Source organism: Amblyomma americanum, chromosome 1 (assembly GCF_052857255.1).
Source record: "Amblyomma americanum isolate KBUSLIRL-KWMA chromosome 1, ASM5285725v1, whole genome shotgun sequence".
Classification (NCBI taxonomy): domain Eukaryota; kingdom Metazoa; phylum Arthropoda; class Arachnida; order Ixodida; family Ixodidae; genus Amblyomma; species Amblyomma americanum.
In genome coordinates this window covers 92,820,008-92,834,114 of record NC_135497.1, presented here as the reverse complement: position 1 = coordinate 92,834,114, position 14,107 = coordinate 92,820,008, and the positions used below count along the sequence as shown (strand labels likewise).

General features: G+C 45.6%; 1 protein-coding gene across 1 annotated transcript in view; it reads left to right on the top strand.

Annotated features, from left to right (window-relative positions):
- Arp3 (Actin-related protein 3) overlaps nt 1-14,107 on the top strand; it is a 28,606-nt gene that overhangs the window by 3,507 nt on the left and 10,992 nt on the right. The window contains exons 6-9 of the mRNA XM_077646213.1: nt 3,415-3,522; nt 6,101-6,244; nt 6,311-6,484; nt 10,243-10,335. Coding sequence (XP_077502339.1) covers nt 3,415-3,522; nt 6,101-6,244; nt 6,311-6,484; nt 10,243-10,335 — 519 coding nt within the window. The remainder of the gene's footprint in view (nt 1-3,414; nt 3,523-6,100; nt 6,245-6,310; nt 6,485-10,242; nt 10,336-14,107) is intronic.

Genomic DNA, 14,107 nt, shown 5'->3' with positions numbered 1-14,107 from the left:
CCAACAGAAACCGACATTCGGGAGTGGTGACTCTCCTCGCAGCTGAGCAACTCCTTTTACCTTTTTTGATGAGGCTGCAGTTGGCATGGCGACAGCAGTGCTGTATAGTTCTATCTTCATATTGGCCTTAACTGAGAACCTTTGTTACTTTCTTTAAAAAGAAATGGCACGTAATAATTTTGCACAGTAACGGTGGCATCATGTTATGTTCTTTGTGAAGGCTTGAAAGCGGCCAGAATGCAAGACTTTCTGCAGTGGCACGGTTTGTCTGGTTCTGACCTTTTTTCGCATGTTCACTGGGTCTGCACTTTCCCCAGGCTGTGATTCACATATTAGTCAACCCTCCGAGTTAGGAAAACACGATCAAAAAAAAAAACTGCCTACATCTAAGTAAATACAAGAGCTACAGGAGGAGCCCTAGTGGCTGAAAAATATACTATGAGCAAGGCCAGATTCCAAACCGAAACCAAAGCTTAGGTTTCTGATAAAAAACTTCACAGCAATGAATTTTTGCAAATACCTGAAACAGAGACCACATCGATACACACCGACTTTTCCGGTTGACGTGGCAAAACGGACCGAAAAATCATTTTTAAAATCATGAAGACCCAAGTGTGATATATTTTCTTAAAGATAAAGAAATTCCCCATTGGATGATCGCAAAATCTCGAAGCAATTTTTTTTGACAAAATAGAACCTCTCCCCACCTTAAGGGACTATAGACACCTAATTTCATTGCGCGCTTTCTTCTGTCAAACGATGCGTTAGACATTAGAATACATGGATTACAGGATAGTATTTGCCTACAACTGCTAAATAATTTGTAATTGAATTTCTTCTCTTGTGCTGTTTCATCGACCTGCCGATGGCTGTGACATCAAGTTGTTTTGGTCACGTGATCTACTAGAAAAACGAATATAATCATTGATTTAATCCAACCTCTTCCAAGGCCTGGAATGACAAAAACGGGCCTATCAGCGATTATATTAGTTTTTCTAGTGGATCACGCAACCAAAATATGAACTTGACATCACAGTGGTCGTTTAGTCGATGAAACCGAAACAGTGTCGAGAAGAAATTCAATTATAACCCCTTCAGGCACCAATTAAATCTGCTGATAGGAAAGTTTTTTTTTTCATAAATGACAATCAGTAGACTAAGCAGAAGTGATGTGTAAAAATTTATGAAAAAATATTTATATTCCAGCATATTATTTTTGCATCCACATTTGTGGAAATAGCGCCTTAAACCTGATGCATGAACTTAAACACTACTACATTTTCTTGCCTTTTCTAACTGACCGTTAGACATGAATAAATGTTTAGCTGTGGGAATATACGCTTCAGGCAATTATTCTGTAGTTCATTACTTAGAAAACAGATAAAAGCAGTCATTCTGTGGCGACAGGCAGAGGAAAATTCGGTATTTCGAGCACCAAACATGGCTTTTTGATGTGGAGCCTTCACGTCGGTGCCATTGTCTAATTAACATGTTCAGAAGTTGCGGCCAATAGTTGCTTTCATTATAAGTAATGCTTCAAGTCCGGCTGCATCGAAGAGGCCTTGAGTGATCTGAGCACAGGTGGAAAGGGGGAGAGAGAGCATCTTGCAGCCTGTTTTACGCATGGTTTTTGCAGAAGTGAGAAATCGTTTTTCAAGGTCGTTGTTTGCTCAATTTGTCATATGCCTGAAACAAACTGTCCTCTCACTCTGCCGATGTCCTGATTGTTGTTTTGTAGCCTTGGAGCTGAGCGGCAAGCTCTGAACTGACCATAGTGTGAAGGCACGGGTTTCCCTTTTCATCCTCCATTGTGTAGTGCTGCCAGTTTGTATTTTTCTCTGTCTCAGGTTTCACACAAAATGTAATGAATATTGCTAAAAGCTGCAGCGAAATTTTCAAAACGACAGAGAAGGAATGTTGTGATCGCCACTGAAAATGGTTGCTTCCTTCGGATTCATGCGTTCTACACTGGCACAGGTGGTCTCTGATCTCTTTTTGAATGTTGGTAGAGGGCTTAAGACCCCCCTAGACCTTCAAGCACTGGTCGTAGCGCGTTGTGTTTGTCGGCAGGGGCTCAGCTAAGTGGTGGTTCTTTTAGACCATTTGCGGGTCTTCATTGCTCGGTTGGCCGCACTTCTTTGGAGGTGTTTCTCCATCGGCTATTTTCATGAAAAACGCTTCTGCGCTGCAGTCGTCCAACGTTCTCTTTGTACAAGCACAGTTTTCAACGCCCGTAAGCAGTAAGCCCATTTCTTACCATACCTCCACAAAAATAACGGTGCGTTGTGGGGAGAAAACGCCACTTTAATATTTTCGGCGCCATGTCCACATTTGTGGACGCCTCACTCTGAACGTCCACCGCAGCACTTTTTCTTCTTTTATGACAATGAAAATTGGTGTGCCGTTTCTACATTAACCTATCGACACATTCCGACCTCTAAATTGCATCATTCACGGTCATTTGTAAACATAGAATGCAAAAAGAAAAGCTAATTGCTCGTTCCGCCAAAAAACGACGTGATGCACATACTTTTTTTTCTAACTCATTTCGCTGTAGCTCCAAGATACGGCGCCACAAACTTGACAGGAAGGTTCAAACTGGTAAGAGCACAGTATTCAAAGTTGTAAATTCGCCTTGCGTACAAAAATATGAGGAGGCTTAGGTCACGTCCACATATGTGGACCCAGCGCCTGAAGGAGATATGTTATTTAGCGGTCGTACATGAATACCACAGGGTGCTCCATGTATATGAATGTCTAACACATCGTTTAAAAGAAGGAAACACGCAAGCAAAAATTTGGTGTCTGTAGACCTTTAATTAATAATTGAATTTATTCTTCTATGCAGTTCCGGTTTCTATTTCAGCAGTCGAAAGATGGTTGCAGTGTCACAAGTGAGCACCAGATCACGTGATGCTTACAAAAACTGCAATATAATAGGTTTTTGTTCACTTGCTGCCATTTTGGCTTCTAGAGAAGTTTAGTTTAATAGTGGGAATTAATTGAAACATCAAAGCAGAGGCTGTACTGAAGTTTTTGTATGCCATGCATGATCTCATACTTGTGATGTTGCAACCATCATCTCATAACTGAAACAGAAGCTAAAACTACAGAGCAAAAAAGAATTCAACAAATTATTTGAGTGCTGGCAAATTGCGCGCTGTGACCCATGTTTACTCATGTCATATGCAGTCCCCCCCCCAAAAAAAAAAAATTGGAGTCTCCACTCCTTTAAAATGCTCAGTAGATTGACCTGAGCAGCTAGCGTGTAGCACTGTGTCAAGCTTTTCCGATGGACAGAGACTAGCTTTAATTTGTGGGACAGGTATTGATACATGGGTGTGGAGTGCTGGTCTAGCACTGTTGATGTGCTCTGTGCTTTGCATCTCCTCATCTCAATGCACTGATATGCAGGCTGTCCTGGCTTTAGCTGCCTCATGGACATCTCGTCAAATGGGAGATCGCACCCTCACTGGTCTTGTGATTGACTCTGGTGACGGTGTCACCCACTGCATCCCTGTGGTGAGCATAGTGGTTGATATTGCCTGCCATGCTTGTTCATTTAACACTGTGTGTCAAGTTCATACTGTGCTGCCTATTGATTGGTTTTGTTCTGCCTTGTTTGGAATGTTAATTAGCCGTGGCTGAGTGATTATGGCGCTCGGCTGCTAGCCCGAAAGACGCGGGTTTGATCCCGGCCGTGGCGGTCAAATTTCGATGGAGGCGAAATTCTAGAGGCTCGTGTGCTGTGTGATGTCAATGCACGTTAAAGAACAGCAGGTGGTCGAAATTTCCGGAGCCCTTCACTACGGCGTCTCTCATAGCCTGGGTCACTTTGAGACGTTAAACCCCCATAAACCATAATGCTTTTTGTGAAAAGTTAAAAAAAAAATAAGTTTTAAGATCAACTTACCTTTAGGGATACCTCCATTCAGAAAAGCTCTCAGTATACAATCAGATTCCTATGTTAGCTTCATATATTTGTTTCAGGTGTGCTTTTGTTGTGTTTGGGTTTTTTTAACCCGTAGGAACATAGCTGATATGGTAGAACATTGTTGATTTGGACTTCAAGGGACTGAAAAAAACGTCCAAATTATCCTACGGTTGAGTTATCACATCCTCCCCCCCCCCCCGATCCAAAACCACTCATGTGATGATTAATTTACTGCGTGAAAAACTGTGCAGTGGTCATCTTTGCTGAAGGCAAAAACTGCGCGCGCCAACAACGGTTTTTCGCCTGATGCTTTAATGTGCAGACTGTTGGGACTGTCGGAGGCAGAATTGCTGCTTAGCGGTACAGGGGTCCATGCCCTTTTCACGGTGCGATGCCCTAGTGGTGGAGCCTCCTCACAAGCGGCATTGCCGCATTTGAGCAGGTTCACTGCACAAATGGCGAACACACGTGACGAGCTCACAATTGTGGTGTGCTTCGAAGCCAGCGAGAATAGCCACGTGCGCACAAGTTTTCCGACACAACGATTGTCGTCTATGGGCAAACTTGTGCGCACGCGGTTATTCTCACTGGCTTCACCGCTCCGCGCAGTGATAAGGCACTGACAAGCAGTTTGAAACTTGCCGTATAGTTGGGATATCCCATCGCAACGCACGACCGCACAACCAAACACAAGCAGTCAGAGCCACCAAGAAAAGCGTAGCCGGCAGTCGAGTCACATGCATCAGCCAAACAAACAGCGATGTTGGCTCTTCTATCAGCTGCCGATCCTCCCCGGAAGCGCTGCTGGCCGTTCCGAGTGGCGATGCCGCTGGTGCCGCCGCGATTGTGACAGCGGCCTCTAACACCACCATGAACGCCCAGTGCACAAAAGATTCAAAAAGCCTTCCGAACAAACACGCGGAATAGCCGAATGCTACTGGGTAGAGCCATAGGGTAGAGCCCGCGTGCACGATGGTGGTCTAGCACAGTGCGGTGCGCAAAATATGCGAGTAAAAAATGTTTTTTTTTAAACCTGGGTGATAAGTCAAGGGTGCGCAAATTATGCAGGGCGCAAATTCTGTGCGTAAATATGGTATGCCATGAAACTTATTCAAATGTTTTACTGTAGAAACACGTGTAGGGGCCTCACTTTTTTTTTTCCAGATTCGAGGACCAATTTTTGGAGTGTGGCCCATACACACAATGTGCGAAAAAAATTTTTTTTTTAAGTAAAAAATAGCGAGTGGTGAATGAGCAGCATTTATTCTACGTTCAGTTGTCACTCGCAGAGTATTCAGACTCCAAGCTGGTGCTTGGTGCTGTGCTCTGGTGCACACTCATCCCACAAGAAGTCGCACAGCATGTCTGCTGTCAACGTGTAGCTGTTGTTCCGCACTTCTATCACATAGCAGAGCAGCTCTTCTTCCAGTTCGGGAAACTTGCACAACTTTCCTTTGAAGGCGCGCTTTTTGCAGCTTGTGTTCCTCAATGCATCCTTTTGGTTGCAGCATCGTCGGACGCACTTCTCGGCCACATCGAATTTCCTGCCTGCCGCACGCTTGTCGTGTTTGAGAACAAACTCTTCAGCCATGTGGCCTTTAAGGTGCTTGCCCATCGTGCTAAAATTGCAACGCTCGGTGGTAGCACACAAAAGCTACAGCTATGGTGAACTAACTCGCTACCACAACTTCCGCGCTTTTGACAGCCACAAAAAGCTGGAGCTGGTGATACTGGCACTGATATGGATAATGGGAGCTCATGGCAGAGGAAAAAGTTGACCATGATGATGAGCCGCGACCTGGGGCGCCTTCCGTGGGCAGCACCTGGAAGCTCCTGTGCGCATGCACGGCCTCCGCGATCAAGCGCACAGTTGCTCTTAGCCGGAGCTGATTGCCGAGGCCACGGCGCATGCATTTCGAAGGTTTTGCCACGTGGGTCGTGGAAAGTTCGGGTGCGGCGCTTACACGTATCTTTCTTTTTTTAATATTTTCTTTGGGAAAACAGGATGCGGCCCTTAGACGCGTTTATACGGTATGTCTAATTGGCATGTACAGTGACTGAGAAATGTTTGCTGAACTCTTGGTGTGCATTAAATGTGGTCTGTCGTTAATAGTATAGCTCTTGATGTGGGTAAGTCATAGTAATTTTTTGTTTCATTCATCTTAGGCTGAGGGCTATGTGATCGGCAGCTGCATAAAGCACATTCCTATTGCTGGACGCAACGTGACCTACTTTATTCAGAACCTTCTGCGTGAACGAGAGGTGGGAATTCCACCAGAGCAGTCATTGGAAACTGCAAAGGCCATCAAGGTAAGACTCTGTATGGCTTACTCCTTGGCCATTGAGACTCACTCATTCTTGTCTCTCTCTCTCCAGGAGAAGCTTTGCTACATTTGCCCAGACATCGCCAAGGAATTCTCCAGATATGACCAGGAACCCAGCAAGTGGATCAAGAAGTATGAAGGCATCAATGCAATCACTAAGCAGAAGTTTAGTGTTGATGTGGGTTATGAGCGATTCCTGGGGCCGGAAATCTTCTTCCATCCTGAGGTTAGTGTATGCACCAAGGTACAAATGAGCTTTTTACTGTAGCTATAGCAATTTGTGATGTCGTTCCTGTCTTTTCATTAAACTTCAGTTTTATTTTGTTTTGTTTGCATTAGTGAATGTTTACCTACACTGTGCACCTAGCCGGCTGATAGTTTACATCTCAGATAATGATATCTTTTAAACGCCTTTAATGACACAATCTTAGGTATATGTAGCCAAGTTCTGTGCCGATGGTATCCTCTGTACATGGGCAGTGTTTGCCATAATGTAACATTTTCTTTTGCATTGGCTCACCTTATGTATGTACAGGTTCTACGGAGGAAACATAGTAACTCGGTGGTGGGAATGGTGCTCCAGTTGTATCGACTAGCTCCATTACATTAAACCTAATGCATGCTGCTACAAATTGGTGGCAATTTTTTGTGAAATTGCACCGATGCTACATCAAAATACTATTCCGGTGACCAAGAGCAGCGGTGAATGCCGGATGCTACTGCCTAATGGCGCAGAGGCATGGCTCTGGTTATTTCTCGGTGTGGGACATGAAGATCACCAATGGAACACAACCCCGCCTCATTTCTCTCTCTAGCCCTTTACTGCCTATTGCTAGTACCATGTACGTGACACTTCCACCATGATGCACGATGTGCATGCATTCTGCCTCAACGGCGCTGCCAGCATTGTCCAAAACAAATACAGCGAGTGCACATGCAAAAAAAAAAACAGTGCTTTTAAGAGGCCCAAATAGTGCTAGATAATGGTCCTGCTAGATTTAATGGTCTTTTGCGCAGCATCATCCTGAGTCAAATTGAGCAATTTTCAATGATGGGATGGCCTTCCATGGGTAGCATATATAAGGTGACCACATTGCGCTCACACGATCTTGAGCTTGTTTGCGAGCATGCGAGTTTGAATTAGTTAGTGTGAGAAAATCATCTAAACGGAGTCCCTTCGTCGCAAACACCTGAAAAGGTGGAAGCAAAGCGTGTGGGACACACACGGCAACGCTGAGACTATGAGCGGAGAAAAATGATAGTTCTCCTTCATTTAGGTGAGGACAGCGCTATGCGACAAAACTCTACATCACAAGATGCATGGCCATGTTGGACTGGAAGAGAAATAAATGCATAGGCGGTCATACGATGTTACGCGACAAATCTCTGTTGGCAATATTGGTCGTACATTTCGGTTTTACATTGGTTGCCTTCCCGTTGCCTCTTTTCCTTTGATTTTGCTGTTGCTTTTCTGTTCCAATGCTGCATGATTTCTGGTGTGTGGAGGCTCGTGAGTGGGAGATGCATTTTTTACCAGTGGGTGCCTGGAGGTGCACCCACCAGAGGGTGCTTCCAGGGCGTGGAGACTTGGTGTAGTTGGTGCCCACCGAGAAGTGACAGTTACTGCACCTTTCCTTTCTTCAAAACCAAATTTCATATTACGTGCACAGCCTGTGCACATATGGTGGTCACTGGACTGCATGTGAACAGTTTCATGTGGCCAGCCTGTGATACTCGTGGTTGGAGGAGGAAAGTGAACACGCACCCACCAGAGGCATTAATAATTTCTCACAAGCTTTGTATGTGTCCCTGATGAATGTCCTCCTATAGAAACGGCTCCCACTGTAAAATTATCTGTGCTACGCTGCGAAATTGCGACGCCATGGTTGTTTTTATTGCAGCGTAATTCTAATGAAACAAGTGCTTTTTCTAGTCTCTGAATGCTCGCTGTGACATGTGGCTAGGTTATTCATTGTGGCTTTTGGTAACCAATTTCCTTCACTCGAAGGGGGTTTGAGGGTGGTAACAGTGCTAACATAGCGACATGAGAGTGCAGTCTTGTGACAGCTTTTAAACCTCATGGTCCTTAATTATGCTTCAAAAAAAAAAAAAAAGTCAGTTTCTTTGAAGAAAACTGAAATGGGTTTTTCTCAGCACTCTAAATGCCTGCATAGGAAATTTTAAGCTAAGGTGAACATACAGATGTTAGCTAATTTTTCTTTTATAAGCAGTTGAAAATTTGCACTCATTTAAAAAATATGCAGACCCAGCCAAGATGGCTGCCTACAACCCTGCTCTTTTCAATCTTCATGCAGCGCAGTGTCCATTATTTAAACCTTAGCCTAAGTTAGCAGAAATTGCCTGTATATTTGCATTTCTACTGTATTTCTTAGTATCAGGCTCCTGTTGCAAAACACAGAGAAGCTGTTTCAGATTGTTTACCTGCTGTAAAGCCTGCTCCCAAATGCTCTTGGCCATTCCCACCACCGACAACGTAATATGTACTGGGTTGGTCAAAAGTACCCATGCCACAAGGTCTGCTTTTGAGCCTTGCAGTGGGGCCATTGCGACACTCCCAAGGTCAAAATCTCTAGGGTGTTAGAGAAGTCTTCTCACCCATGGGGACCTTGGTAGCTTGGTGCGTGCTGTGCAAGTGCCTGGCTATTCTCAAAAGCAGGCCGTGTGGCCTGGAGACTTAACCAACCTTGTACATTTTCTACAGCGGAAAAACAAGTTGTGAAAAATTGAGAAATGATAGTGGTTAATCATTGGCCTTTGTTGGTATCTGCAGTTCAGCTTGTTTACCAGCTAGTGCAAGAGTTCTCAAAATAGGCTCCGTGGGCTGCTTTTGTGGGCTCCGCGAGCACCCATGCTGGCCTGTCTTCCTTTCCAGTTCACTTCTGGCGGGCATATGCGAAGCAGACACAGTACCTGGTTTGTTAAAGCTCCTTTCAGAGTGTTAGCTCTTCTTAATTCGTTCCTAAGTTTCATGCAGTCTGCGCATCGGTACCTTCCACAGCACAAACATTGGCAGTGCACCAAAATACTGTTTGTTAGTAACAGCGCCACGTGTTAATGTTTTGATATGAGCGCTGGTGGTGAAGGTTCGCCCGGCAAATTTGGCAGCAGGTCAAGACATAGCTGCGCCAGTGCACGATTGTTAGAACGCCGGCAAGATGTTGTGGAAGGGGCATGGCGCACAAGGCGAAGCGTGTTACGTGCACTCACGCGCATCACAACTGAAAGTGTTGGCCGCACCACCAAGACAAGACAAAAAAAAAGGCGTGCATGTCTCATCGGGCGTTTTTCCGGGCAGTTTGATGGTGTCGGCAGCCCTGGGTCGCAGTCTTACCGCTGGCGAGCTTGCGTCACCAAGCTGGTATGTGTCGAGATCAGGAAAAAAATGAAATTATGGGGCACCTAAGCAATTCCTGTGATGTGTAAATACGAGAGCAAGTGTAACTGGGTCAGTGGAAACCGCATTGACACTGCGAGTGGGCAGTGGCGTCCACCTACAAGTTTAGGCAGTTATGAGTCTTTTCTTTTCTCAGAGCCAGCAGAAGGTTTGGGCTCCGTTGAGTTTGTGGCATCGCCGGTGGCCTGTTGCTCGGGGAGGGGTGATGACGTCATTTGCATGCCGCATTTCAGCCATGAGTTCGAGTAGTTCTGCTATTGTGACAAAAAGACAGACGAAGAGAAAGCTGAGGTGACGCATGCAATACGACATATAAAACTGGTAGACATGTCTGCTGTCACTGTCCACCTCATTTGGTACAGCAAAGTGTTTATGAGGTTTTTGCAAATGCAGTACAACTTCTTATTGTGAATGCTTGTCTAAATACTGGAATACTTTCCCTTCTGTAGAGATTAACTGTCATGCATTTACTTTTGTAGTTCAATGCTTTTGCTGTGCTTTTGTGTGTGGAGATAGAGGCAAAGTTGTACAGCTATATTAAGTTTGACCCTAATTTTTTTTTCTTGCAGTTCTCAAATCCTGACTTTACTACACCTATTTCGGAAATAGTTGACACATGTGTGCAAAGCTGCCCCATTGATGTGAGGCGCCCCCTCTACAAGGTATGTTGTCAGCACAAACGTGTTGGAAGCTCTACTGGCAGCAGCTTGTTAAGACTCGCGCTTTATTTGATTACAACTTGTTGTGAAGTACAGGGCATCCGGATTGACACAACCTAATTTTAACTGCATCAAACTCGGACTACATTTTATGCAAGCAAATGAATTCTGCATCTAATACACTGAATCTCCATATTTGTTAGAAAATTGATTTATAAGTGTCGCCGCTGTGGTGGCTCGGTGGTTATGGTGCTTGGCTGCTAACCCGAAAGACGCGGATGCGATCCTGGCCGCGGCGGTAGAATTTCGATGGAGGCGAAAGTCTAGACGCCCGTGTACTGTGCAATGTCAGTGCACGTTAAAGAACCCCAGATGGTCGAAATTTCCGGAGCCCTTCACTACGGCGTCCCTCATAGCCATAGTAGCTTTGGGACATTAAACCCCCGTAAACAATTTCTAATGCCCCATGAATTGCACTGAGAATGTCCGGCTGCTAAACCATTTCACTGGCAGCCCTAATCCATCGTTGTATTTCTCTCACTTGGCTTGCACACACCATGGCCTTGACCTACTTCCAGAGGAAAAAATGGGTCATTTGGGACCCTGAGGCACTGTCCAAGAAATGCTTTTTGGATCTGATTTTTATATGGGGTGAAGTACAGGCTTATGGTTTATTTCTCGTCATTCTTTGCAAATTGAAAGCTACATCACCCCTTTATAGAGATGGACTTCTTACATGGACTCTGTTACTGTCACTGGCATCTCTGCTTCTTTCATTTAGTGAGGAAATAGCTGAGCTGGCTATTCGAGCTGTCAGGGGCCTTGTCTTTTTTATCCAGACAAGGACTGTGGCTGAGACCACCTGACGTGGTCGTTAAATTCCTCAATGATCATTGACCATTCTTTTAAGCCTTGTACATATTGTTTTTTTTAGTCATTCCGTCGCACTTATTGTCCTCGTGACACATCATGAGTCATGCATGTGCTCTTAACTATCAGGCTATATTCCTGTGTTGGTCTCATTCCAGTGAGAAAGTTAGCATACCTTATTGACCTGAGGTGACCTGTCACTATGTGTTTGGCGCTCTTAAGCCAGAGGTGGCCTTGTGCCATAAATATCTATTATCATCATCAAGGGGCTCGTGATGCTTTGCATTTAAACTTGTTAGCTGTTTATGTTGTGCTGAGGAGTGGCGTTTTGTCATGATGGTCATTAACACCTGTCCTGAGCACTGTGCTAGTAAGAAATTCTCAGCTTAGGCTTTTTGCTCCGAATTTAGATTATGACCGCAGTGGTGGCCTAATGGTTCGCATCCACCTCACATGCAGAAAGTGTAGGGTTTGATCATCAGTGCCGCGGATGCCCACCAGTGGTACAATGAGCACAAGTTTTCCCCTAGCCTCGGGGAAGTGCTTGGGGAAATAGATCTTTGACCACATCTAGTGTAGACAAAAAAATGTTGTGCAATGTTTTTTTTTTTTTCCAAAGCTGCCTTTGCACCATTGGAATTCGTCAGTATTGTCAATATAGGTTATATTTAAAAATTTGGAGCAGGTTAATCTTACTTTTCTTTAACTGGTATTACTTAAGGTGTATTAGCTGTAATTACAGTAGAATCTCGGTGATACGAATCTCAAGGGGAGGTGAAAATATTCGTACCACCCGAAGTTTCGTATCACCAAAAAACGAGCAAAGTCTGTCCCGAAACCATGAGACAAGCACAACAAAACATTTATTTATATGGAAAGAAGTCTCGTATGTCCTTCTGAGTCGTCTTCTCCGCGAGGTCGGCCAGCAGAGAATTTTCGAAGCTGAAGAACTGGGCTGTAGTGTTCTCACGCACAGTCTCGGATGTCACAGCACGCCGCAGAATATCGAGAGCGTGCATAGTTTCGCCTGCCGACGGTGGTTGGTCGTCACCATTTTGGCACTCGTCTTCTTCTCCGTCACTGGTCGAAATTCCAGGCTGCGACGATACATCCTCCACGATTTCTTCCACTGTGCACAGACCACAGGTGACGAGATCGTCGTCCGCGGTGACGAAATTGTCGGCACTGCAGTCAACGCCAAGCTGGTTCCAGACATCAACCGGAATTGGATCTGGCACTTGCGAGGTGGTGGCCACTGTGGATTTAAAAATCTCACACTTTGTGAAACAATTCGCGGTGGTTGCAGGGGGGACGCGTTCCCAGGCCACTGCACTAAAATGCATAGCGTCCAAAAGACTAATCTGCATATTTGCGTCCTTACGGTCAATCTTCGCAAGGAGGCGGCGCACCAACAAACCTTTGAAATGGTCCTTTACGTTTCTGATAATGCCAACATCCAGTGGCTGCAATGACTAGTAGCGTTCGGGGGCAGGAATACCACTTTGATGCTCTGTAGCGTCATGTGCTTTGGATGCGCCGCACACTGGTCCAGCAGCAAAAGAATCTTTCTGTTCTCTCATGACATCCTATGGTCCAAGTATGTGACGAACTCCACGAACAGAGCTGACGTCATCCACGCCTTTTTATTGGCTCTATATGTGCAGGGAAAACGACCGGCTGCCTTGAAGCATCTGGGCTTTTCGTATTTTCTAATGATGTTCAGTTTCATTTTTTCTGACCCATCAACGTTGCAGCAAAACAAAACCTTCACACGCTGCTTACTTTTTTATCCTCCTTGGCAGGCTTCGCCTTTGAAGCAGAGTCTCTTTTCGGGCTTAAGATAGTAATACAGCCCTGCCTCGTCAATGTTAAAAACATTGCGAGCGTCATATCCCGTGATGAAAGACTGCAGCGTGGTTGCCATCCAATCTTAACGATGGAGGCATCAACCCTTTTCCCTTCGCCGCAAACGGTTTTGTAAGAGAGGTCATGCTGTGCCTTAAATCGGTGAATCCAGCCACCAGAGGCCTGAAAATTTTGAATTCCAAGCGTGAGTGCGATGTCCGCAGCCTTCTCACGCACAACTTTTCCGTCAGCGTTGACGCCGGCCGCGGTGACCTCTTTAAACCATGTTAGAAGAACTTCTAACTTTACATGGTGAGCATTCTTCGCTTCTTTGGAGTTTACGCCAAAGTGCTGCACATTCTGCACAATTTGGTCGTGCTGACCGACGATCGTAGACAGCTTAGAAATTGGCAGGCCTAATTCCTTGGCCTTGTCAATGCGCCTTTTCTTGGGCTCTTCGTCCACCTTCTTTAAAATATCCAGTTTGTCCTTCAAGGACGGCACCTTCCGCTTTCGCAACGCACCTTCCGCTTTCGCAACATCGTACTGGTTGCAGTACCTTTCGGGCTGACGCGATCAATGCTCGTAATACGACACACGCAAACAACACGCTGCACTTCCATAGTCGTCGCGCAGGAGGGAACAAAGAAGCGGGAGCTGCTGCTGTTGTGACGATATGCGCGCTGGCTGTAGCGGAAAAACAGCGGAACGGGCACGCAGGGCCACGAAAAATGTGGAGAGGACAAGTCGCGCCCGACCGGTTGGGTTGGCTGGTTCGCAGGGCGAACGGACCAATAAGCAGCGGCGCTAGGCTCGGGCAACAACAAAGTAAAAGGAAAAAGGCGAAGAGGCCACTCCAAAAACTAGAGAGAGAGCTTCGCTTGCCTCATCAGCCTCCATGCTGTCGCGGAATCCCAAACCGGCACTGGCGCACGCTACGCCGGCAGTGTTGCCAGATTTGGCTATTTGTAGCCAAAGCTACTGAAAATTTTTCCTGGCTGCTTTCTGAACGGTTTGGCGTTGTGGCTATCTTTGGGCTTTACGCTCCCAGAAAATCTGA